The sequence below is a fragment of the Lagenorhynchus albirostris genome, chromosome 3 (genome assembly GCF_949774975.1).
Source record: "Lagenorhynchus albirostris chromosome 3, mLagAlb1.1, whole genome shotgun sequence".
NCBI classification, from domain to species: domain Eukaryota; kingdom Metazoa; phylum Chordata; class Mammalia; order Artiodactyla; family Delphinidae; genus Lagenorhynchus; species Lagenorhynchus albirostris.
Window position 1 is genome coordinate 76,880,638 of NC_083097.1, and position 26,799 is coordinate 76,907,436.

Below are 26,799 nucleotides of genomic sequence, written 5' to 3' on the forward strand. Positions count from 1 at the left end.
CCCTGGTGTTCACTGACTACACTCCTTTCTCCACACCCCACTTATGGCCAGCTTGTGTTTCATTTGCTTCATGCCCAGGACTTGGAGTTCCACCTGGAAGACAGAAATCGGAAGTGAGCAAGAAGCCTTCTAATTTTTTCTTAAAATCTCCAACCTTCGCTCCCTTTTTGGTACGCTCAGCTCAGCCCCTTCCTTCTCCTTCCTACAGATCTGTGTGCCTGCGGAGTACAACCTCACCTGTCTTCTCAAGAGGACAGCTCTAAGGCAGAAGGCAGCAGTTTAATTCAGGAGACTGCTAGCAAGTCCATTTGCCTGCACATTTAACCCACTCCAATCTAGATTTTTATTATAAATACAGCTTGCACTTTGATCACTTTCTGTATCTCAGTTGATTCCAAACTCAGGCAGGAAAGAAACGTGTTATTTATTGGGCCCTCTCAAAATCCAACACAAAATCACCTTCCAGAGTGATGACAGCAGATAAGAAAAGAAGCAGAGTCATTTGAAATACATTTTAGGAAACAGAATTGACAGAACTCAGTGCTGGATTAGATACACGTGGTTTTAGGGGTATCCCTAAAACCAGCTCGTGTTCAGGGATTCACTAAAAGGACTCATGGGACCCATGATATAGTTCTTCTCACGCTAAGATTATTACAATTACAATGATGTTGTAAGGATACACAGCTGGATCAAAGGAAAAAGAACACAGGTGGAATATGGAAGGATCCATGTGCAGGCTTCCTTATACATGCTCCGTCTCACGAGGGGTCACACACAGCTAGCTCCCCCTTCCTCCAGCAATGAAAATGCAGAAACATGTATGCAATGTTTCTGCCCAGGGAAGCCCATTAGAGACTCAGCACCTAAGGTTCTTATTGGGGGCTGGTCACATAGGCACCTCTGCCCAGCATATATCGAAGTTCCAATCTCCCAGAAGGAAAGCAGGCTGTGGTTAGCATGAACCATACTGTTTGTACAGTTTAGGCACAATGAGTCACCCTTATTGCTCAGGGAAATTTTTATATCAGTGTAGGAAACGTTTGCCAACCGAGTTCCCAGATGCCAGCTAAGGGCCAACATTGCCAGCAGAGCTTTTTAAGGACAGTAGTCTCAGGTCAGATGTGTTAACTGTTCTGCATAGGAAGAATGAAGAAAAGGGAGATCTCAAGTATGGCATTTAGGTTTCTACCTTAAGCACGCGAATAGACAGTGTTGTCACTTATGGAGATGGAGAAGGCAAAGGAAGAACAGGTTTATGGGACAAATTTAGTATTTCAATTTTGAACATATAAAATTGGAGACACCTGTGTATGAGACAGCAGGTTAAACTGTGCTGTTGTAATTGTAAACAACCTTAAAATTTCAGTGGCTTAACACCACAAAAGTTTATTTCTCACATTAGTTACATGTCTTTTATGGCTTGACAGACGTTGGTGAGTTGGGGGTGCTGATGGAGGCTCCACCATCTAGAAAGTCAACTGTGACAGAAAAAGACACAACTGATGAGGTCTCGTATCTGCCCTTCTATGCTTCAGTCTGGGAGTGACAGCCTCAACTGCCTATAGGTGGGGCTGGGAAATGTGGGCTAGTAGACGGGATGAACACCACTGTTTCTGTCATAATATCCAGGTGGGAACATTACGTAGGCATCCACACACATGCATGTTGTTCAGACTTTCATTTTCAAGTTGTAAGCAGATAGGTGGTATATAAAGCCACCATCACTTTCTCATGATCATAATCCCAATGGCCGAATACAGGCGATGTTATCACCCTTTTCTGGTTTGAAGGAGTAGGAAATCCAGATTAACTGATACTCTTCAAGACTCCCTGTAGTGAAACTAGCAACATACAAAGGTTTTCACTAGCTCACAAGATGGACTTCGGCTTAGGACTGAAGGCAGTTTTTGAACCTCTCTGAAGGAAACGTTTGGTCTCAGAAAAGCGCACCTAGAAAACAGCTTGCTGCTAAGAGCAGAGCAGGGGGCTCACAAAGGTGGGAAGGGCCATCTGAAACTATTTATAGACAAAGATATTGAGAGGCAAGATCATAGAGGGAAAGCTGTTTTGGGTGACTGGGAACAAAACTCCTGCCAGGGCTACCACTAGGTGTCACTAGTAGGAAAGGGAAGCCTGAAAGAACAAATGGAAGGAACTGACACAAAAATTGGTTCCAAGGAGAGAAGTAGAAACTGCCCCCAAATGTCCTCAGGTAGAACTTTGTGGAAGTGTTGCTCACACTGGCTGGAACTGTTCTACTGCCAAGAAAAGAAAGAAAGGGGTTGGGGGGAAGGAAGGGGAGAGGGAGGGAGAGAGGGAGAAAGGAAGGAAGGAAGGAAAGGAGGGAGGGAGGAAAGGAAAGAAAAGGAAAATGACAGTAGGAATCATGAACTTTATTCTGAACTGTAATGACTTTCAAATGGACTTTATGGGTTCCTGCTGTTAACTCACATGCCTGTGCCAGGTAGGCTAGGCACACACCCAATTGTGCATGTGAATCTCAGAAGTGGAGAGGGGTAGTTTATTCTGCCTCCCACGACAGCTTTCTAAGCATTTCATATTTTCATGTGACCAACCACGTTAATACTTTAGGTAGAGATAAAAGAAAGTTTTGCATTTCTCTCTCATTCTTCTTGGGTACCTAAGAATGCTTATCTACTGAGGTCTCCAATTGATTCAAAATCATATTTAAAGGTCAGTGGATCTAAGATGTGTCTTATTTTAATGCCCGAATTATGCCAAAGAAAAAAAGAAGTATTTTTCATTAAAAATGGCAAACTTATTTAGTCCTTCAATGACACAAGCCGAGGATTGCTAACACGCTCCATGTGCCAATAAAATAATTTGGGACAGCTAAGAGATAATGTAAATTATAATAAATCCAAACATATTTTATTATCACTTTGGTAAAGCGATTCAACAAAACTAGATGGTTAATTTGTACCTGGTTCATTGAAACAAATGGTCAAAAAATGAAATTATCCCATAAAATATGACTGTCACCCTGAAACTATACTGAAAGGAATAGAAATAGCACTGGAGACAAATCCATTATTCTGAGCTTCTCAATCTTTTACATGTTTTGGCTCATAGAAAAAAATGGCATTTGTATGGCATACTGGGGTAAATGAATAAGGCTCTGGGGCTTCAGCTGCCCCTGGCCCGTTAGGCCTCTCAAGGACCTGAGATCAGTATGTCAGCATATTAAATATAGATTGTGGGTTTCAACCTTAAGGTCACACTGGAATCACTTGGGAGGTTAGAAAAAATATGTCGATTCCCCCACCTCCCATGACCCGTGGAGATTTCATTGGTTTGGGCATCACGAGTCCCAGGTGACTAAAGTGGGACCAAAGTTAAGAACCACTGCATTAGGAGATAGCCAAGGAAACTTAAAAAACCTACGAGACTCATCTAGCTTCCAACTTTGAACACAAGTATGAGGTGTGTGGGTTTTGTTTTGTTTTGGTTTTGTTTTTTTCTCAGAGAAGTATAAAGAGAAAAAACAAAGTTGCAAAGTTCAAAAACTGAAAGTGAAACCCATCTCCCCCAAGTAACCACTCTTAATTTTTTTTAAAGCTTATGTATATATCTACATATTTGTATCTCGAGAAATAATTTTTATTTACACCAAAGAAAGCACATTCCAATGTGCTCTTGAGTATGTGGCTACAAAGTAATTCACATGTCTACACTGTATTTTACTTAACCACTTCCCTGTTGATGCCCAGTTGAACTACTGTCACTCTTTCCTTGCAATAAACATCTTTATAAATAGATTATATGCATCGTGACGAACTTTGGTAAATATTTTTATAAGCTAAATTCCTATAAGACCCCTGGGTGAGTTTAAAGTCTGGATAAACGTGGTGAGCTCAACAAACATTTAAAAATAAACTGATGGCACCTACGTTTGTCAAACACGATTAAGACTGTCAGTTCGGAGGTCCCGGCGGAGCGCGGGTGGTTGGCGGCCGCTGTCAGATGGGGTCGTCGGCCAGCTGAACCCCAGATGCCGTCCCGGGGGCGGGGTCACGCGCGCTCGGGTCACGTGGGCAGCTTCGTCCCGCCCCGCCCCGCGGAGCTCCACGCGGTGGCCGGAGCCGTGGCTGGCTCAGTAGCCTCACGCGGGGGCGCTGCAGCCGGGTCTCGCGGAGGTGGAGCAGGTGACTTGAGGCAGGTAAGTTCTGTTCTGGCCGCGGGGTTGGGCGGCCGGACGCCGGGCGGGGCTCACGAGGCTGGCTGCTTCCGGCCGGACGGCGGGCCCGGGCTCGGGCTTCCGGCGGCGGCGGCGGCGGCGATGAGTTGGAGCAGGCGAGGGCGGGTGTTGTGTGGCCTTTGCTCCCGGCCCTTCTGAGCACTGCAGATCTGCCGGCCTCGATGCCGCGTTCCTTAACCGTTAACCCCCAGCGCAGGCTTCTGCCCGTGCACTGCGGGGTCACCGCGCTTGTTCACCGTCGAGTCTGAGCCGCACCCTGGACCTGCCGTCTCCGTGGGCCTTTTTTAACAAGCTTTCCTGGCATTTGTGCTCTCTCACTCGTGAAAACTGCTCCAGGGTTTCTGCAGCCCCAGCCGTCCTAGTTATCCGTCTCCTGAAGTCTGCAGGCGGAACGATCAGCCACATCTGGACAGCCACGCTCGGGCTGTCTCTGCGGTTTTTCAGCGCCGGTCGGTCTGAGAACTGCAGGCCGTATTTACTCAAACGTTAAACACAGCTTGAAGTCCTCGCTCAAAAGCTGTCAGAGCTTGCAGCCCTTAGAAATGGCCGCGACCGTGATCGCAGCGTTTCCCACGCTCCGGCCCTACTCTAGACACTTGACTATGGAGAGGCATTTATCCCTCACCACCGCCCTACGTGCAGGGGTTTCTTATAGCCGCTCACCTGCAGCGCAGCGAAATTAGGCGACTTCTTCCAAGTCACGCAGAGCCGGGATTTGAACCCAGGTGAGCGCACCTGGTGCTCAAAGATCTCTAATATCACAGACGACAGTAGGTCCAGGGTGGCTGCGCAACTTGACTAAATTATTAGGGAAGTATTCTGTTTTAAACATTTGTTGACACGACTCTTGCACATTGGCGTTCCTAAATTTAAAAAAATTCAGGACCATCATCTTCGGATATATATATGGTGTATACACACACATATCTTTACTAAAAGGTTTTGTATCTTCAAGATAGTTTACCCGCAGGCCACCTATTTTTATAAATCCGTGGATGCTACTTAGATAAAATGTTAAGATTTATATATCAGTGTGCGCAAAGTTTAGATTCATAATATCTCGGTTTGAATCTTCACTGCTATTTTGTGAGTTTGGGCAAGCTTTTGTTAAAGAAGGTCCTTTACCCTTAGTTTCCTCATCTGGAAGATAGGCATTTTTCTGAGAATTAATGAATTCATCTATGCAAAGAGTCCAAGCACTTGGCACTCACTGAAGGATAGCTAGTTTTATCTGTTATTATTCTGCCATCCAAAGCAATATAAAACTAAGGCATTTCTCTTCTCTGAACCTAAAAGCAAGGGTGTCACCCTGGAGCTATGCATTCTGATAACGTGTAGGCCAAGTCTCCAGACTCAGTAAAAGCAACTTTGTGCTTTTGTGCTCAAAAAGAATAACAAATTCCTTTAATTTCATGTTTCTTTTGTCCCACTGCCTTCTAGAAACTTAAGTTATGCTTTTTAAAAATTCAACCTGAAAAGATTCCCTATGCTGGAAAGGTATCTAATAGAGACAGAGGATCCATTTAGCTAATTTGTAATTTTATGTGGTGTTAGCACCTTTAGAAACCTAATTTTAGGCACAGGCCAAAAAATATTTCTTGAAGAGAACTGTGGAATAAAATGGCTCAACATTTCAGAAGGCAGTTTTCTTAATCTGGCTCCCATACTGGGTAAGCCGTTTAATTTTTCACTTTCTTTTTATTCTGTTAAGATTCTACTATCTTAGGGACTTCCCTGGTGGTGCAGTGGTTAAGAATCCGCCTGCCAATGTAGGGGACATGGGTTCAAGCCCTGGTCCAGGAACATCCCACATGCTGTGGAGCAACTAAGCCCGTGTGCCACAACTACTGAGCCTGCGCTCTAGAGCCTGCGAGCCACAACTACTGAGCCCGTGCATCACAGCTAGTGGAGCCTGTGTGCCTAGAGCCCGTGCTCCACACGAGAAGCCACAGCAATGAGAAGCCCACACACCGCAACAAAGAGTAGCCCCTGCTTGCCGCAACTAGAGAAAGCCCGCACACAGCAACAAAGACCCAACACAGCCATAAATAAATAAATAAATATATTTATAAAAAATAAAAAAAAGATTCTACTATCTTAAAGTTGACTCAAAACAGAGGAAATGTGTGGGAGCATATGAATAGTGCATCAGAGTAACAGTAATTAAGGTGAACACACTGACTCGATGTATGAATGGACTGTGATATTCACAATATTTAAGAATAATATGGGTGTTAATTATAAACAGTCACCAGATATCATAAATAAATAGAACCACCTATGATGCTTAGAGGGAACAATTATTTGAAGGATGAGATAATACTTTCCTAAGCAAAATTAATCATATTTCTCTGAAATCTTTATCGTTTAGCCCCAGCTTTCTCTGCTCATTTATCAGCCCCTGCAAAGTTGCCTACCGTTTTCCTCAGTTGGGGGAACACCCTGCAAAGACTTTATGTTCTAAGAGACTTAAACGAGGAAGGATAATGTTTGGTTCTCATATATTTAGGAGTTGGGTAGAACTTAATTAACTTCTGATGCTACTCCACATCTCATGTGTTTTGTTACTGGCTTGATACTAGTATTTCTTTTCCAGTTTTTGCCTGGAAAAAAAAAGTAAGAGAACTATTCATTTATTTCCTCCTGTAGTGGCAAGTCTTGAAATAAGCTGTACAAAACTTTCAAATAGTCCATTCATGACCTATGTACAGGCACATTCTCTGAGGATAGAAAGTACCATTTTATCCCTTTTCTTGGATTTTGGATCATTTGCTACATAAATATAAAGTAGGATACAAATATTGAAAAAAAGTAATTTTAAATATAAGACTAAATGTAATATATTGACATTTAAGAAAATTTGTGTTTATTATCCCCTTGCTTTTCTTTGTAAGTTTTCCCTATATACATTTATCCATGAATAATATATTTAGTTTTGCCCCTTTTCCATTTGATAAAAATGGAAGCATACTCTGAATTCTTAAAATTTTTTTCATTTGAAGTTACGTTTTTGAAATTAATCCAGCTTGACGTAGCCATACATTTTTCACTGCTAAACAGCATTGCATTGAACGAGTATAAAAATTATCCATTCTACTGTTGATGGATTTTGAGTTGTTTCCTGTCTTTTGCTGTTATAACCATTCTTGTGCATGTCTCCTGGTGTACCTGTGCACACTTCTCTGGAATACAGCTGCAGTGGGATTACTGGGTCATGAATATGTTCAGCTTTGCTAGGTAACGCCAGACTGTCGCAGCTCTAATTTATGTCATCACTATATCAGTTGCTCCATATGCTCACCAATACTTGTTATACGTTTTTGCCAGTCTGTTGGTAGAAAATAGTATCCTATTTTGACTTTGCTTTACATTTCTTTTGCATTTTCCTACTAATGAGGTTGAGCATCTTTACATGTGATTATTAGCCATTCAAATTTCCTCATCTGTGAAATATTTTTTCACGTCTTTTGCCTATTTTTGTAATGGCTATTTGGCATTTTCTTACTTGTTTATAGGAGTTCTTCATATATTCTGAATCTTAGTCCTTTGTCAGTTATATGTGCATATTTTTCTTGTTCTTTAGCCAATTTCCCCCTCTTCTCTTTTCAGTTCATCTGTCTGTTCCCATTTTTCTTATCATTGTTGCCCCTCTGTCTGTTCTGTCACAAAATGTGACAAAGGCTGCACATCCAACGGTGTGGAGTAAATGTTACCACCTGAGTAATTTGTGTACTTTGAGTGCCTGCCAAAGTCAAGTAAAACCAGGTAACCATTTAGAGATGTTGTAATCCAGCCTCTGGTCAGCCATGGCTAACCCAGAAAATCTAAATGTTGGATGTACTTCAAGAATTGTATTAGACCTTATTCCCTATTGATACTCCCACTCCAAGTGATTCTGTTGAATTCTGTAATTTGAAAACTCCCAAATTTATATCTTTACTGATTCTCAATGCTAGTCTCATATATCTGACTTTCGACTTGATATCTCCCTGGATGTCTTTTAAGTACCTCAAACTCACTATGTGCAAAATGTAACTAGTTCCTGATTCTTCCCTTCCTGCAAAATATCATTCCTTTCTCAGTCTTCCCAATCACATTCACAAACCATGTAGTTGCACAAACCTAAAACCTGGGAGCTATCCTTTATTTCTGTTCTGTTGCTCCTTCACTGTAGTTCATGAGCCCAGCCTCTTGTGCCTCACTCAATTTTCTTAGTGGGGAGAGGAAGGAGCTTTGAATTCAATGTATAAAGGAAAGCATTACACAAATCAGGTTTAGGAAATAACAGAGATGTCAAATTTGTACACTGAAGTTTGCATTGTTAACCCTTGCTCCAATTACTAGGAGATAAAGGAAAAAGCACAACCCTTTGAGTGGCCTCAATTTTTGTCTTGTGATTTTTATTGCATTACATGCAAAGATTAAAAATATACTCTTGCCTAGGGGAGAAAGCTCTTTGTCAATCCTAAGATACACGGTTCTTTACACTTTTTGAAAGTTCTGGACCACCACAATCTCTCTCCTGAGATAGGGAGAAAAAGCAGGAATGTTTCCAGAAACTTTGGGATAGCAACCCTAATGAAAAGAGGATAGGAATAATAGGACAGATTTCGAATTAGAAGGGGAGAAAGAACAAATATAGAAATTCTTGGCAAAACAGGATATATAGTTTTATTCAGAAACTATCACAGGAAAAAAACTTAAATACCCTCATATGGGAGGCCCTTGGGAAAATCCTCTACATGGGGCCTTAAATGCCTGACAATGATATATCTTGATGTTTCTTTCTTATGGAATTAACAGACTATGGCTATGTTCTTAAAGTACACAGAAGTCTCTTTGAAAGGGTTGCTTTCAAAGAAATAGGCTGAATATCTGTGCTAAGAAAAAATTATATTTAGAATACCTACAACTTCTCTAAAATTTATATACTTCTATAAATTAATTGAGGAGAAAGTCATCTTTTTGAATGCCCAAATAAGACAGAAGAAAGTAATGACATTTTCTGTGTGAGTTAAGAAAATGGAAGACATCCATTCACACTTACCCCCTTCCACTAGAACACAGTTACTTGGTGGATCTATAAGAGCTGGCTGCCCACTCCAGGCAAAACCAAGTGAGCCACGTCAACCAAGGGGTCCAAGACTATTCAGACTATTGAAAAATCCTACCTTCAGCAGAAGCTGAAAACAACATGGATAATACGCAGATGTTGTTTACCACTGAATTTGAGAGGGAATAAAAGGGTAGTGATACTTTAGTGTCTGTATCTTAAATATCTGTTCTGAAATATCTAATGCAATGAAGTGAATCAAGTACTAGTCCAGCCTCAAAGTAGGCACTCCTCCCTAATTTTGGCAAGTTTTAAGAGCTCTAGCTGACAATCATGACTAACTATAATCCAGTATTTATTTTTTTATTTTATATAGCTCCAAAAAAGTACCTCCATCAGTCTCAGAGAAATAAGTCTTCTCTTATGATATGATTATCTCTGTGAGTCAAGTGTAGTGGAACTAGTGAAGACCACCTGTAATTGTTTTTCTTTCTTTTTTTGTTTGTGGTTTGTTGTTGTTCAACTAGCATGGATCCTGATGGCTCTGAGCAAGATCCTGAAACGAAGAAATATTCTTCTGTCTGTGTTGGCAGAGAAGAAGATATTAAAAAGTCTGAAAGAATGACAGCTGTTGTCCATGACAGAGAAGTGGTCATTTTCTACCACAGAGGAGAATATCATGCTATGGATATTCGCTGTTACCGTAAGATTTTATTTTTCATTTGTAAACCTTGTATTTGTTTACTATCCACGAAACTTCAAAATTTCATTTTTTTTTTTAGTGACTAGATGTAATATTCAATTCCTTTGCAGACTCAGGAGGACCTTTACATTTAGGAGAAATAGAGGTATGTAAGATTAAATCTATTCTCAACAAACTCAGATGTTTCCTATTTATATTCTTACTATATTTACAGTCTCTATTCAAAAATAATTTATATTTGGGTTTGAACTATATATATATATATATATACATATATACTTTTTTTTTTTTTTTTTTTTGCGGTATGTGGGCCTCTCACTGTTGTGGCCTCTCCTGTTGCGGAGCACAGGCTCCGGACGCGCAGGCTCAGCGGCCATGGCTCACGGGCCCAGACGCTCCGTAGATGTGGGATCCTCCTGGACCGGGGCACGAACCCGTGTCCCCTGCATCGGCAGGCGGACTCTCAACCACTGCACCACCAGGGAAGCCCTTGAACTATATTTTAATGCTTTGAGTACAATTACCAATATTCTAGGAATTCACAACACTACAATGTAAAGAAAACCATTTTATAGGTAAATATGAAAAATATGCCTGTCTTCTGACCTAGCAAATATACTCCGAGAGATCTACCCTGCATATTATTGCACAAATGTTTAAGTATATATACACTTACATATATATACTAAAGTATATATATATATATATATATACACACACTATATATATATTAAAGTATATATACATATACTTTAGTATATGTATATATACTAAAGTATACACACACACACACACACACACACACACACACATATAGGAGAGGTTCAGTGTAGCGAAAAGTTGAAGGAAATCTGAATGTTTTAACAATAGGAAACAGTTTAAATTATGAATAGCCATGTTATGGAATAGTATACAACCATTAAATTAATGAGGCATGAGTTGTCAACAATATATTTTTGAGTGAAAAAGGCAAGTTGTAGAATAATAGGTCTAATGAGATCCCATTTTTTAAAAATAAAAAATAACATTCACTTTTTACTTTATACACTTCTACATAGTTTGAATTTTTCCAATGTGTATATATTACTTTTATGATTTAATAAAGGTATAAAAATATATATTTTAAGAAAGAAGTAACACTGTGAAGGCTTAACTGAGGAATGGGGGCAATGTCTTACTTCCTTGCATTCTCAAACCAGCTGCCTAATTTCCTGTTTTCTACTTCATGAAACTTCTCTCTCTCCCCTTCTCCCTCTCCCCTCACTATCTCTATCTCTCTGACTGGTCCAAAGTACATGCTTAAATTTAGTGTTCCACTCTCTCTACACTTCATATCTACCTAGTTCCACACCTGTCCTCATGTTAAAACATGTGAGTTTAAATTATGAATTATGAAACTGTTGTTTGCTGACGGTTCTGTCAGGGGAGGGTGGTACAAAACAGCATTTCTGCACTTCTGGTGTAGAGATAAAATGTAAGCATCTGGATGATAGCGTGGAAGAATTTCCCTCAGTTTCAGACCATAATGAGAGCCGAAAGACCTTGCTACTCAAAGTGTGGTCCATAGACCATCAACACTGGTGACACCTGGGAGTGTCTTAAAAATGCAGAATATTGTGCCCTGCTCTTGGACTATGGAACTTAAACAAGAGCTGCCTTTAAACAAGATCCAGGTGATTCCCATGCTTTTTAAAATTTTAGAAGCACTGCTTTAAGACAGTTAAAAGTTGGGAATTAACTACTTCGGATCATAAATTGCTCTTCAGTTAACATATGCACTTATGCCTTTAGTAACCTCTCTTGAAATTATATCTGAAGCTTACCATTCTTCCACCAGCTAGTGAAAATTCGTTTGGAAGCACTTGAAGCCCTTTCCCTATTTCTGTCAAGAAAGTGACATTAATATCTAACAGATAACAACACACTGCAGTCACATGGTGTAGTTGCCTGAGCTAGTTATCTTCTGATAGAGCTCTAACAAACTGGGTTTCTTATCAGCTGCAAAAGGAACTTGATGACTGCTAAGATTAGATTCTGCCTTATGCTGAATAATTTGTAAATGGCAGGGAAAAAGAGAAGCCTGTTTTTTAACCTGGTTCTTCTGCAATAGATTCTGTTCTGAGCCTGAGGTTTATTGTCAACATTGGAAATGTCATATTATAAAATCAATTATTTCTTTCCCCAGGAATTTGATGGACGACCATGTATAGTTTGCCCCTGGCATAAATACAAAATTACTTTGGCCACAGGAGAAGGACTGTATCAGTCTATAAACCCTAAAGATCCATCAGCAAAACCCAAGTGGTGCTCCAAAGGGATAAAGCAAAGGATTCACACGGTGACAGTGGACAATGGGAATATTTATGTGACTCTTTCTAACGAGCCTTTTAGGTGTGACTCTGATTTTTATGCCACTGGAATCTTCAAAGTAATTCAGAGTTCTTCCTGATAAAATTTTATGGCAATGAAAAATGTTGCGTATGTTTTGAAAGTATTTTTAGAATAACCTTGCTTCAATACCAAAGATGATTAACTTTTTCCAAAATAGGCACATTTATTATCTTTATCAATCATATAAATGAAAGGTTCAAAGCACATGTACTTAGTGTGATGTAAGGATCATCATCAGGATGTATAGAATACATTTTAGCCAATCCTCTGGATTGATTGGAACCTGAAGGTTATAGGTTTAGAATATGCATTTTAAGAAGGATGAAAATAATTTAGAATAACCAAAGTGAAGAAAGGTTAAAAAAATTAGATCTACTAAGAAAAACTTAGGGGAAAATCCCTACTTGATATAGCAGAGTTTATCATGGAAAATTTTTAATGTATACAAAGTAAACAGAATAATAAACCTCCACCACCCACCTTCAACAATTACCAGCATTCTTCCATTCTTGTTTCATTGATGCATGTATTCACCACCTCCCCTACTGATCGTTATAATTTTTTTTAGGTAAAATTTAAACACACTGAAATACTTAAATCTTAACTGTTCAGTTTTTCCAAATATATAGCAGACCATTTACACTTAAAAAATACCTACCAAAATGGGATCAGTTTACATGCTGAATTTAAAAACAAGAAACTTAATTTGCCTGACATCAAAACCAAGTAAACTTTGGCTCCGTTTCTCTCCAGTCAAGGCAGACAGTTTCAAAGTAAGGAAGATACAGCTGCTCCCCAGCCATAAGAGATGTGAAAGTTTCAGCGAACCAAAGTACTTTGAATGCTTATATGAAATTTTCAAATAAAGTTTTTTTAATTTTATTTTTATAGAATTTTGTGCATGTATATACAACTAAGTGTTTCATGTAAATGTTATAGAGAGAAGAGATATAGGGTGTTGTTTCTCAGAGTCTTCTGAGTTCATAGGCAGGGTTGATATTAAGTTGGTTCACCCTGCTTTTTCTATGCCAGTTATTTATGGCCAACGCTGTTCTGGTTGCGTCGTGCCCACTCTGTACTATAAAACCCTGGGTACTGATCATCTAAAACTCAGCAGCACATAGTAGAATGTAAGAGTAGGTGGGACCAGAAGGAACTAGGATGCACAGATTATCAATTCGGAGTGAGAAAAGCTGTTTGTCAAAATTGGAACTTAGTTTCAAACCACAGTAATCTTCTTAGTGACGTAGGACTGAATTAAGGCTTAGTATTCTAAGGGGCCCACCTGGATCCTTTCCCTTGGTTATTATTAAAATAAGTGAATAAAGTATGTATCATTAAGGTTGTGCTTACAGAGCCCTTTGCTACATATTATTACATTTTCTTTCTGATGTATTGCTACATGCTACCCATATTCCAACACTTGCTATTCATTAGACGACTAATGAGCCAGGGGTGGGCTTTTTATAAATACTATTTTTGGCAGCAGCTACTCATCAGGTACAGAAAATGTGCCATCTCTGGGATGGGTACATCCCAGCCTATTATATCAGGTGCTAATCCTCCAGTGACTTAACATGTGTCCAGATTTTAAAATGCATGGAGGAAACCAAAGTACCTCCTGCAGGCAACACCAGGACCCTGGTATGCAGGGCCAATCACAAGCATTTTTCTCAGGATCCAGTGGCAACAATGAGTAATATGGACTTGGCTTCTGGTTCTTAATTTGTTCCTCTAGATGTGGAAATTAAAAATGTCATGTCATGTCCTGCTCTCATATACAGACCTCATCAGATTTGTAAACAATATTTTGTTTTATAAATTTACGTCTATGAATTACAAGTTCTTCATAACTTTACAGATGAGTTTTAAAATAACTGATAATAGGCAGACTGAAACCATACAGCCTGTAGATAGAAAATATATATATCCTTTTATTATCTCTGAAAAAGATATGTAGCATTTTAACAGGGAGGGTTTTTTCCCCTCCCAGATAAGTAATTGGAGAGATACTCTAAATGAGTCTCTAATAAAAACATAAATGTATTATAAACATGCCCATATTATAAACCATAGCATAGAGTCTAACCCACCAATTTTCTGGTTCATTAAAAAATAACCATAGTCATATATACTACATCGATTCATTTTATTTTCTCTACCATATAAATACTTGAGAATGACATTTTAGCAGTAGTCCCCCCGACCGTTTTTATTTTTTCAAAGCAGAGCAGTTAGAATATGAAAACTAGTTTCCTAGTTTTGTCAGATGCAATGTCATTAGATAACTCTTAAGCTCTGTTCAGTGATATTTCAGTTCAGATTTGCTCATTCATTCATTTCAGTTGATGAGTCAAACATAGAATGTAAAACCTGGATCTTATTCCTCAACTTATTAGCAGGAAGTCTGGGGCGATCTGAAATATTCTCCAGCTTCTCCGGTAATGACCTGTAAGGTTTTGCTTTGATTTCACCTTCAGGAAACAGAGGCTCAGAAAGCACAGGCTCAGAAAAGGCTTTTCTAAGATTTTCACTCTCCCCTCTGTTTTGCCGTATGGATTCTTCTTCTTGGAAAATTGTCATTACCTTCTCCAGCACAGCATTAACACAGACTGTCTAATAATAATAAAAAATTTTAAGTAAGGTTTCTTTTTAAGCTACTAAACTTACAGATAAAAATCCAATAAAACATTTAACATAAAGTCATCAATCTGTATATTCTAAGAAAGAAGCACTTTTGGGACTTCCCTGGTGGTCCAGAGGTTAAGACTCTGTGCTCCCAATGCAGGGGACCCAGGTTCCATCCCTGGTCAAGGAAGTAGATCCCGCATGCTGCAACTAAAGATCCCACGTGCTGCAACGAAGATCCTGCATGCTGCAACTAAAACCTGGTGCACTCAAATAAATAAATAAATATTTTTTAAAACATCTAAGCACTTTCTTCCAGGTACCCCTGACACATGATAAACATGAGGAGATTGATTCCTTATTATAAATACGCCATAATCTAGAAAGAAAATTAAAACATAGTATGCTTTAATAAAGACATGCTTTATATTTTCCCCAATTCATTAGATGTTTTACATCTTTATTCTCTGATTTAATTAAATGAAACTTTTCTGAAACATTTTCTGAGAGATGGCATTTGTCCTCAAACATGTTAATATCTCAAAGTAGGTTTTTTGTTTTTACTTTTTCCCCCCTAGACTTTGCTTATACCAATTGTATGCAATTGGAAGGGCATAAACATTTTGGTAAGAATTTAGTAAGTTAATGGATCAGTGATTTATAAGCAAACTTGTTTTCCATTTTCCCTCAAAAAATGCCATTCGGTACTTAGTGTGTCAAAACAAAGCACACAGAGAAAAAAAACTTCAAAAACTGAGACTCACTAAGAGCTGTATCTGTTAAACCTATAAGTTTACTGATGAAGATGATGATGCCAAGTATTTAAGGCAAGCAACAAGAATAATAAAATATATAAAATATGAAAACACCTAAACTAGCTTATTTTACCAAAGAGATGCCTCCCAGGTGACATAATAGGCTATAAATGCTTAGAAGGTTTTTCTGAAGAGGGTAACAGAGAAAGGATTCAGGGCCTTGGCTTGGATAGCCTTTTTCTTCCTGACCTCCTTCCTCCTCTTTTCTTGCCTGTCTCCCACTATAGAATGGGCGGACACCAGATGCTTTCCTTCACTTCCCTGTGTTACTGTATGGCAATGTGACCCTGTTCTGGCCAACTAAAAAAAATGTCTGCTGTGGAGGAAGATAGGATTTTTGGAAGAGTTCTTCCTCCTTTTATATAAAAAAGACTCTGTCTTTTGCCTCTACTATCTCCTCCCTCTTGCTTTGGACACTGATATGGATATAAGGCCTGAGCATGAGGCAATAAACCTAAGGACCAAAAACAACAAACAGGATAGCCAAAGAGAAAGATGGAAGGGCCCTGGGTTCATGATGACATTGTAGCTCCACTGTACAAACCCGGGAACTGCCTAACTCCAGACTTCTAATTAAGAGAGATATTTAAATGTCTGTATTGATTAAGGTATTCTCAGGTATTTTTTGTTACTTGTATCTGAGTATACCCAAATCTAGAGCTATAAACCTTGAGGTCCATCACTTCCAGATGCAAACAGCTTTAGCCATTTATCACAAATATGATCATTTTCTATGTATGCCATGCTGTGAAAAAAGGTTGGGAAGCCCTATCCTATTTGATACATTTCTTCTTCCCTCACTTACAACATTTTATCTGTGCCCATTCTAACCAATTCTGTCCAAGTCTCAGAAAATGAAGGGTCTTGACCAAGGTCAGCATCTCTCTATCTTTGCTTTTAACCTATACTCTACCATTTTGTCTATCAATTATTCCCTGCTTCTTCAACCTCTCATTCTTGACTAGCTCCTCCCCTGCAACCTGTAACATGCTGAAGTATCTTCTATCCTAAAATTTAAAAATTAAAAATCACTCTGGCTCTGTGTCCCTCTTTGACTGCTACACACACTCTTTTCTTCATCACACCAGGGCCGACATTCATGATTTCCATTTTATCATCTCTTCACTCTTCCTGCTTATTTCTGTCTTCCTTATCCCATCACACCACTGAAATAGTTCTCAAGATGGTTAATTCCAACATCTTTACTACTAGATCTAATGGACACTTTTCAGATCTGCACTTTACTTGACTTTTTCTGCTTGTATGTGACACTTAACCACTCACAACTTCCTAAGTCTCTACTTCCTTGCCAGTGTTTCTCCTGATTCACTTCCTACTTTTCTAATTATTGGTCCTTTGTCTCCTTCATGGATTTCTTCTTAGCTCACCTTAAATGTAAGCTGTTCTTCACATTTCTGTCGACTTTCTACTCTTTTCACTTGGCATGGTTCCACTCACAGGGCACTAACTTCCAACATATATGTTATTTGCCTTCAAAACCGTAATTCTAGCCCTGACCTTTCCTACGTCTTGGATGCATATATGACCAATTATCAGAGGTCACCAACAAATGGTTTCTATTACCTACTTAGAAAGTTTATAGCATGACAAATCATGTAGGATGATCTCAAAAGCCTTTGAAAAATTAGAGAAATTTTGGTTTTTAATCTAGTTTGTTTTAGTTTCACCATAGCTGTTTCACCCCACCCATTTTCTGCAATGTATTTGCATCAATTCTGTATGAGATTCACATTTAAGATACTGAGCATTTCTCAAAAATTCAAAAGACTTGCAACATTTTTTATTCGATAAATTCAGAGTTTTTGAAACTGTAAATATGTTTAAAAAGTTCTTTTACTTTGTTTTTTTTTCAAGGATGTCTTGGCTATTCTTTACCATTTGCATTTCCCTATAAATTTTAGAATAAACTAGTCAATGTACACATATACACCTGTTCAGATTTTAATTGGGACTGCACTGAATCTATGGATTACGGGGAAATTTTAATCTTTATTATTGTGTGTTTCAATATGATCAAAAATATTAACAAATATGTAAAAGACCTCTAACAAAAAAAGCCATAAAATTATTAAGAGAAATTAAAGAAGATCTAAATAAATAGAGGAATACACCATGTTCATAGATTGGAAAAAGAAATTCTACCAGTTATCAAGACTCATTGTAAAACTCCTGTAAATAATACAGTGTTGAATTGGTGCAAGAAGACAAACAGATCAACTGACTAGAACAGAGAGAATATAAACAGACCTACATATCTAAGGACATTTGATTTATTAAAAAAGAGGTGTTCTGGGGCAATAGGAAAAGGGTTTTTTCCCCCAATAAATTGAGTTGGATCAACTGGATACCAATGGAGGAAAAATTTTACCCTTTCCTCATACCAATTCCAGATGTAATCTAAAAGTGAAAGGCAAAATAACAAAGCTCCCAGGATATATCAGAGGGAGTAGTTTCAGGACCTAGGATGTACGTCAAGATTCCCTAATTAAGACATAAAAAGCACTTAACATAAAGATTAATAAATTGGACTACATTAAAATTAAGAACTTCTGTTTTAAAAGACATTGCTGAAAGTGAAAGGCCAGTCACAAAATAACTCTGCCCATATTCAGCCAAAAAAGGGCTTGTTCTAGTAATATAGTTAAAAGTACAATTTGATAATAAAACGATGGACAACCCCAAGGAGGAAAATGAGAAGAGACTAACAGAAATTAACAAAAGAGGATATCCAAATGTCCAATTACTGTATAAAAGTATTCAATCTCATTAACAATCAAGAAAATGCAGATTGAAACCACAATGTGATAGTACTACATACCCACAAGAACGGCTATACTGGAAAAGATTGACAATACCAAGTGTCAGTGATGATACAGGGCAACTAGGATTAATAATCTGCCAGGATGAATTGTTAAAACCATTTTGGAAAACTTTGGCAATATCTGCTAGAGATGAACATATGCAAATTCTACAGTCCAGCAATTTCACCAAAACATATGTACAAGAATATTCATAGCAACATTATTCACAATAGACAAAGTTGTAAATAATCTAAATATTCAAAAATAGAATGGATAAATAGCTATATATTCAATCAATGGAATACTACACAGCAATGGCAATCAACAAACTACTGTTACAGGCAACAAATCTCACAATGATAATGTTAAGCAAAACGACAAATACAAAAGAAAATATAGTATATGATTTCATTTATATACAACTCAAAACTGACTATGGTATTAGAAGTCAAAATAGTGGTTGCCTTTACAGAAGAGGTTACTGGGGCTTCCCTGGTGGTGCAGTGGTTGAGAATCCGCCTGCCAATGCAGGGGACATGGGTTTGAGCCCTGGTCCAGGAAGATCCCACATAAGCCCGTGCGCCACAACTACTGAGCCTGCGCTCTAGAGCCCGTGAGCCACAACTACTGAGCCTGTGTGCTGCAACTACTGAAGCCCGCGTGCCTAGAGCCTGTGCACCACAACAAGAAGCCACCACAATGAGAAGCCTGCACACCACAACGAAGAGTAGCCCCTGTTCACTGCAACTAGAGAAAGCCTGCACGCAGCAACAAAGACCCAACACAACCAAAAATAAATAAATAAAATTAATTAGTTTTTTAAAAAAAGAGGTTAGTGATTGTGAGGGGTGCAAGAAAGAGTCTTCTAACATGATGGTATAATGTTTTGTTTCTTGACCTGTGTGATACATAGATTAATAAATTTTCTGATAATTCACCAAGGTGTGTACTTTTCTCTTTGTATGTTGTACATTTAAAAAAAAATAAAGATAAGTATAAATGGCAGTGGATTAAAAGAAAATAACCCTTATAATTTATAATATTCTTTATATTTTTGTCATGCTTTTTAATGAACACTTTTGGAATTCAAAAGACAGAATAGTGAACTTTAACCAACCATGGCACAATGGCTGGAACAAAACAACTGTAGCTAAATGAAAGCAAAACCAAAATGTTTTGAGCAAATAGTAATACGTTTTATAAAAATAAAATAAGTTTAGTTATCTAAGCAACTTAGTTTTTGGTGGATTGATTTGGCTCCTTAGAAATGTAATTTTTTAATGTAAAATTATTCTGTGTAACAAGAGAATTTAAATACCTTGGTTTATACAGTTTATACAGTATATCTTTACATAAAATAAGTATATTTATTTCTAGATTCTAATAATTTTATTAACTTACCAAATAAATGAGTGCTGCGTATGAAGCATACATTATGCTAGTTAAAGCAGTCTTTGCTGGGAAAGAAATGATTTCAAACAAAGATCCGTTTCTGACCTGAAAAAACGAAAGAGTTTTCTTATTAAAACAAAAAATTTTCAACGTTACAATGTTAAATTTTACAATGTTATTGTAAAATGAGAATTCAAATATTTATAAAGTCATCTACTTTAGTTCTGAGTTTTCTCACATCCTGAAAATATATTATTTTTCTCCTTTACAAAAAGATACTTTCTTTTGCTAATTTAAATCTATGACAAATCTATAAAAAACCTTGCATTTCCAAAATCTGAATTACTTTAACTTTCTTACATTTACCAAGTGTGCTCACTAGGGGGTGCCGCTGTGCCTGTTAGAAAAACAGTCTTTGTCCAAATTAATGTAGTCATCCTTTACTAAATTCTTCACCTCTTCAATTAAGCAGACAGCAATCAAAATACCGAGCGTTTCCTGGAGATTAATGACCTGCTTGGAAATGTTAATCATGAGAATGCTGAAGGCCAGGCATTAATCTTAGATGATCATTAAGCTTCAAGAAATACTCTGTGTTCATATTCAGCATATGCTTTTTGGAATGCAGACGTTTACACCAATAAAGAATTTGTCTCTCAGATGTTTCTACCTTCTAGAAGGTGTCCCTGCCTCAACATAACAGTATAATATATTCAGTTTAAGGGACTAGTATAATATATTCAGATTAAGGGACCTATACTCTCTTATAGGCTACCTCTGTTGCCTTGAGCTATAAGGATATGAAATGATGACATTAGGAAAAACACTCCCTTCCCATTCAGCAGTGAAGTGGCAGTTAGCCATGCTCCTCTGCAGTAAGAGCCAAGCCACTCAGAGGCTTCAATAACTCCCCAAAGGTACAGGCTGTATCCTAAAATCATGTAGATGCATAGTAAAAATGCACACAAATTAGAAAGAAGAGTATGTATGTGTTCATTAAAAAGTTATTTATAACACTGAAAAACTGAAACAATGATAGCAGAATGGCTCGGTAAATTATGCTATATCCATCCAATGGTATATTGCAGCCTTTTAAAAGGTGCTTCTGAAGAACACGTGATAATATTTTATTGAACAGACATTTATATGGCACTGTGTACCAGGTCCTGTTCGAAGTGCTTGTTGTTGTACTATACTCAGTTTTTGCTTACTGCTGTCACTACTGATGAAGAACAAAACTGCCCATCACAATTTTCTTCTCTCAAGTGATTTATGGGATGCCGAAGCCAAGAATACTATCTAGCCTAGTAGCTAAGAGATGGTGGGGTAAGGAGGGAGGGGGAAGGGGAGTTTCCCTTTTTATTCCCTACGTTTCAGGCCATACCAACTCCTACACATAGGTATAAGTGGGGGCAGTTTCAGCCCACTCTTTCCATAAGTGAGTCTGGAAAATTTCCCAGAAGTTCCTGGCTTCTGGAAAGAGTTTCCATGAAATGAAGCAGCTGCTGCTCTTTCCCTCTTGCTGAAAGAATCAAAATGATAGCCTGACATTGAATCCCACTATTGGGCTATAAGGAGACAAACATATAAATAGGGAGCAGAGGTCAGGAAGGAAATCAGATATACTCCAACAGAATGCCTCCTAGTAGAGTAAAAGATTCATGAGTTTGTGAATATATGAATGTTTAAGTGGAAGGTCCATAGTCAATAATTGGTAGGCCATAAACAATAAAAAATGAAAGTCTGCATGCAGGGAAAATTACTCTGTTTCTGTTTCACTGCATCTTTCTTTTTCAGATTTTTGTCCTTCACCTAAAAGTAATTAAAATTGATGAGTTTCAAAATAAATATGTATTTTATATATGTTATGCTTCTCAGCGATGAACCTGTATGTTGCCTAAGGGTCACTTTTTCACCATTTTAATGCTTTTAATAAATACTTGCTATTCCTGTAATAAATCAGCCCTGTAGAAAATATATTTCCTCCAAAATTTATGTGGCTACTGGCTAAGTAGCCATTTTTCCATTTTATGACTCACTTGCAATACATGTTTTTCACATTATAAACCACACTGTTTCATTTTGGTTTGCTATGAGCAGGAACAGTGTATGGTAAAACTGAGATAAACAGGAGAAATTTGGAAAATGGAAGGCTTTGTCTAGATTGTCTTGGTCTATTTCAAAAATTTTTATCTTAACCTCATAATTACATGAATTTTATTTGCATTTTAAGTTAAAAGTATCTTGATATCATTATACCCATATATTTCTTTTTTGAATTTGGAAATATTAACATATAAGATACATGGATATTTCAATCTTTAACTAAATTTCTCCCACATTATCTCATGTTCCACTTCTCCCACAAAATTCTGACTGCCTTGTCTCATAAAAGAAATATCTATATTCATCTTATTTTCACTAATAATGAGATAAATCACAAAAAAGAAAACTATAAGCTGTTTAGAAAATAGAGACCCACTTACAGATAACCTGCAGGTTGGAGAATTACCAGGTCCAACTTAATTTATGTTGTCCAAAACCATCTTGATGAGAGATATCAAGGGAGTTAATAGGGGAAAAAACTCTAACAGTGATTCACAAATAAGTGTTGGAAGAAGCACTGACTGCTTTTATAGGTTCAGAAAATAGTGTTTCCTTTGGTTTGGGAGAGCTACATGATCATGTCTTTGCTTAGCAACCCACAATACTTGTGAAGACAGGAAATACTCCTAGCAGTCCACAGAAAAGAAAGCTATCTGACTTTATTTACCCCAGTATTAACATCCTGTGGAGCAGTGCTGTTGAATGAGCTCTTAATCAAGTGGTCCTATAAAAGCTCAAATGTCCCAACCTCTTGGCCAACCTGCAAAAGTACGTCTTCAAGATTCCAAGACTTCTACTTTCTAGGAATTGTCCTTTGTTCCCAGGTCTTGAATTATACCACCCAAGATAGCCTCATGGCAAGCCCATCAAGGAGCTACAGAAGTTCCTGATATTTGTGAGGTTTCCAGTTTAAACCCCAAACTGGAGTCTACCTTGGAGGGTGGGGGTGAGGAAGAAACTTTACTTAGATAAGCCTCTGACCTTCATCCTGAAAAAGGGAGCACAAGTTCACTGGGATCCACTTACGGCACACGCACTGTTGAGGCTAAGAGTTTTCTTTACTTTGCCCATCTCTTGCCTATGCCACTCCACAGGGTCTGTACAAAGTAGAAATAGACATCTCTAATGCCACTATAAGGAAGATTCTATCACAGAAAGAGCTCCTGGTCCTGTGGCCCTGCGTTGGGCTGCCAAAGTCAACGACTATGTCTGGGAGCTGACGTGTCTTGGCTGAAGTCAGCATTCAAAGCAATTATCTAGGTCACTGAAGCCTAGGCTGCAAGCTTCGCTCAGCCAGGCAGCTTACAAGGCTAAGCAGATGCAGCATTCTGTAAGTACTGCTGCTGGGGATCTTAAAAATCACCAGGAACTTCTCAGTTTTCCATTTCTAAGGCCCCTTGTAGAAGAGGCAGGTATACTACTATAATCTCAGCCCAGCAGAATGGGGAAAGGTTTGAGGAGCAACCTGACTCAGCACCCATATAGCCAGGTGCAAAGAAAGCCTCTTTTAACAAGACGGCCAGTTGGACAGCCCTGACCCCAACTCTCTGTGCTCATGTCACAAGCCACTGGAATCTCTTCAGGTCACTTATATTGGTTGGGTCTTTGGGTAGTTCATATTTGGCACAATATCATTAAATATGCTAAGATACACAGTACATGCTCTACAGCTGAGCATGCAACCAAAAGGCCTGGATAGATTGTCAAGAGAGCTCCTGTGACAGCGTCTATACTCTAATTATCTTGACGAGACCATCACCATATGCTACATCTCAGACCACACCAAAAAGCTGAAACACTACCTAGTTACAGGCAGTAATGACAATGCTCCTCTATTTCGAGTTCTTGAGGGAAGTAATCTGCCTGACTGGCATTCCAAGCTACATGATAGCCAGCAGAGTTCTGGTAGAACCGTTTAAGGTAGAAATGCATCTTTCCATCATTCATCATCCTCAGATCAGTGATGAGACAGAGCACATGAAGAGGATCTTTAAAACTTTGCTTCTGATAGGTTAACTAGGCCGCTTACCTTTCTAAAGTGATGCCCTCCATGCAGCCACAAAGCATATCCCCTGGCATAGTAATTCCATATTTCACTCCTTGTATTTCTACACGCCACAAAGTTCCATCTTGACACAGGCAGCCTGACAATTCTTTTTTAATTTTTAAATTTTATTTATTTATTTTTGGCTGTGCTGGGTCTTTGTTGCTGTGCGCAGGCTTTCTCTAGTTGCAGTGAGCGGGGGCTACTCTTCTTTGCGGTGCGCAGGCTTCTCATCGCGGTAGCTTCTCTCGTTGAAGAGCACGGACTCTAGGCACGCAGGCTTCAGTAATTGTGGCACGCAGGCTCAGTAGTTGTGGCACACGGGCTTAGTTGCTCTGCGGCATGTGGGATCTTCCCGGACCAGGGATTGAACCGGTGTCCCCTGCATTGGCAGGCGGATTCTCAACCACTGCACCACCAGGGAAGCCCCAGCTTGACAATTCTTGAAGTAATTCATGCTGGAATCTACTCCAGGTAAGCTGAACTCTGTGCTGTGCCACTTACCTCTCAGCACACTCTGGCACCATGGATACATTCCATTCACAGACCAATTCACTGACCTCCACCACACCTCATATATTACTCTGTTGTTCTTTTAATTCTCCAGGCCATTATCTTCACTATTCATACTTCTGTATCTTTCCTCACTGAGACTTACATTTGAGCTATTTTGTTTTCTTCCTTGCTACAACTTAGGTTCCTTTCAGTGGCAATCCTGAATCTCCAACCAGCTAATACATATTACCCAAGAAAAGCTTCTTCCTCACTCCTAACCCTCAAGGACCCCAGAAGCTCTGACTTGGGACTGTTCCCACTTATCACACTTCAGCCATATGGAACTACTTACATTTCCTACATAAGTCATGCTCTCTCTTGCCTCAGCTTCTTAATATACACTGTTCGCTTCCTTGAATGATTCTCCTACTTCTTCACTGGGCTAATTTCCCTTCCTTCAAGTCTCAGATCCAGTATCATCTTCTAGAAACACTACATTGATTACACTTAGGAATTATACGCTCCTTGTTGATGCTTCCATAGTACACTTTGCACACTTTAATCATGCACTCAGTACACTCTACTGACATTGCTTACTTGCCTATCATCCCTAGAGTCCATGGGACATCTATGAATCCCTAGTACCTAAACTCTTGATTTTATATGTCAGGTTTTCAATAAAAATAATGTTTACCAAGTGAATGAAAAAGTAGAATTACACCTCATTTACTTCCAAGAAGAAATTTAACCATCTTATAACTTGTAAAAGATATTAAGAAGTAAAGCTGAAGGACATCTAGTTCCAGTAACGTGGCAGACTGAGCTAGTGGGGAACCTCTCACATAAAAAAATCTAGAAATTCTATATAAAATCAAACTCCAAAAATTTAATACAAGACTGAGTTCACAAAAAGTGGAAGGAAAGAAAGAAGGGAGGGAGGGAGGGAGGGGAGAGGAAGGAAGGAAGAAGTCCTCCTATGCCAGGAAAGAAGAGGGAACTAAAAGCCAAGCAGTAAGCGTGTGAGATTATGTCCCAGGAACACTGGGGTTGCTACTGGATCCTGAAATAATGGCTGGGGGCTTGAGTTTTAATAAAGATCCTGGAGATGATACTTGGATGCACATGAGGTGAGGATCAGGCCTTTGCAGAGCTGCAATCTCAGTGAAAGGGGGAATAGAAAAACTGCACCCACCAGTCCAAAAAGAAGGTGAGGAAGCTGGTCTCCACCAGGGACTGATATCTCCAGAGCACAAGCAAAATCCTCTAGAGGAACAGTTCTACTACCAAGGCCAGAAGGGATTTCTATTTTTTAAAAATCCTTATTGGAGAAAAACTTTAAAACAAAACAAAAACAAAGAAATGATGAGGAGACACAATATAGATCACAAGAGTCAGAAAGATTAGCATCCCCCCAAAATCTCAAAGAATAATATTTTAAAAGACCATAAATAAGTATTTTTAAAATAGATTTTTAAAAAGAAATAAACCTATGAAAGGACACTTTGAAAGAAGTGGAAATTTGGGGGAAAACACCAAATAGAATTTCTAGAGATAATATAATGTTTGAAATTTAAAATACATTTAATAAGTAAAAGAGCATATTAGATACAGCTGGAGAGAGTTGGTTAACTGGAAGACAGATCAGAGGAAGTTATTCAGGATGTATCAAAAAGAGATAAAGAAAAGGAAAATATGAAGAAGGTAATGGACATAAAGAATAAAATGAGAAGGTCCAAAGTATGTTTAGTAGGCATTCCAGCAGATGAGATTAGATAAAATGAGAAAGAGGCAATACTTGAAGAAATAATGGCTAAGAGTTTTCCAGAATTGAAATTATCCTCAAATTCAAAAATCGCAAAGGCTCCCAAGAATATGTACCCATTCCAAAAAGCATTTTGACAACAGCTAATAAAACCGAAGATGTGGGGCTTCCCTGATGGCGCAGTGGTTGAGAGTCCGCCTGCCGATGCAGAGGACACAGGTTCGTGCCCCAGACCGGGAAGATCCCACATGCTGCGGAGCGGCTAGGCCCGTGAGCCATGGCCGCTGAGCCTGCGCGTCTGGAGCCTGTGCTCTGCAACAAGAGAGGCCACACAGTGAGAGGCCCGCGTACCGCAAAAAAAACCAA

The 26,799-nt window shown here is 38.7% G+C and overlaps 3 protein-coding genes across 3 annotated transcripts in view; 1 reads left to right on the forward strand and 2 right to left on the reverse strand.

The window, feature by feature from the left end:
* The window catches only part of SKIC3 (SKI3 subunit of superkiller complex), a 242,511-nt gene that overhangs the window by 154,168 nt on the left and 61,544 nt on the right, over positions 1–26,799 (reverse strand). The gene's annotated exons all lie outside the window — the stretch shown is intronic.
* Positions 4,139–13,251, forward strand: RFESD (Rieske Fe-S domain containing). Its single transcript, XM_060143305.1, has 4 exons — positions 4,139–4,183; positions 9,803–9,978; positions 10,089–10,123; positions 12,164–13,251. The coding sequence occupies exons 2-4, from the start codon at positions 9,804–9,806 to the stop codon at positions 12,425–12,427; spliced, it is 474 nt and encodes a 157-aa protein (XP_059999288.1). The 5' UTR covers positions 4,139–4,183; position 9,803; the 3' UTR covers positions 12,428–13,251.
* SPATA9 (spermatogenesis associated 9) overlaps positions 14,612–26,799 on the reverse strand; it is a 45,223-nt gene continuing 33,035 nt past the window's right edge. Inside the window, 2 exon segments of the mRNA XM_060146324.1 lie at positions 14,612–14,985; positions 20,036–20,131. Coding sequence (XP_060002307.1) covers positions 14,698–14,985; positions 20,036–20,131 — 384 coding nt within the window. The 3' untranslated portion in view covers positions 14,612–14,697.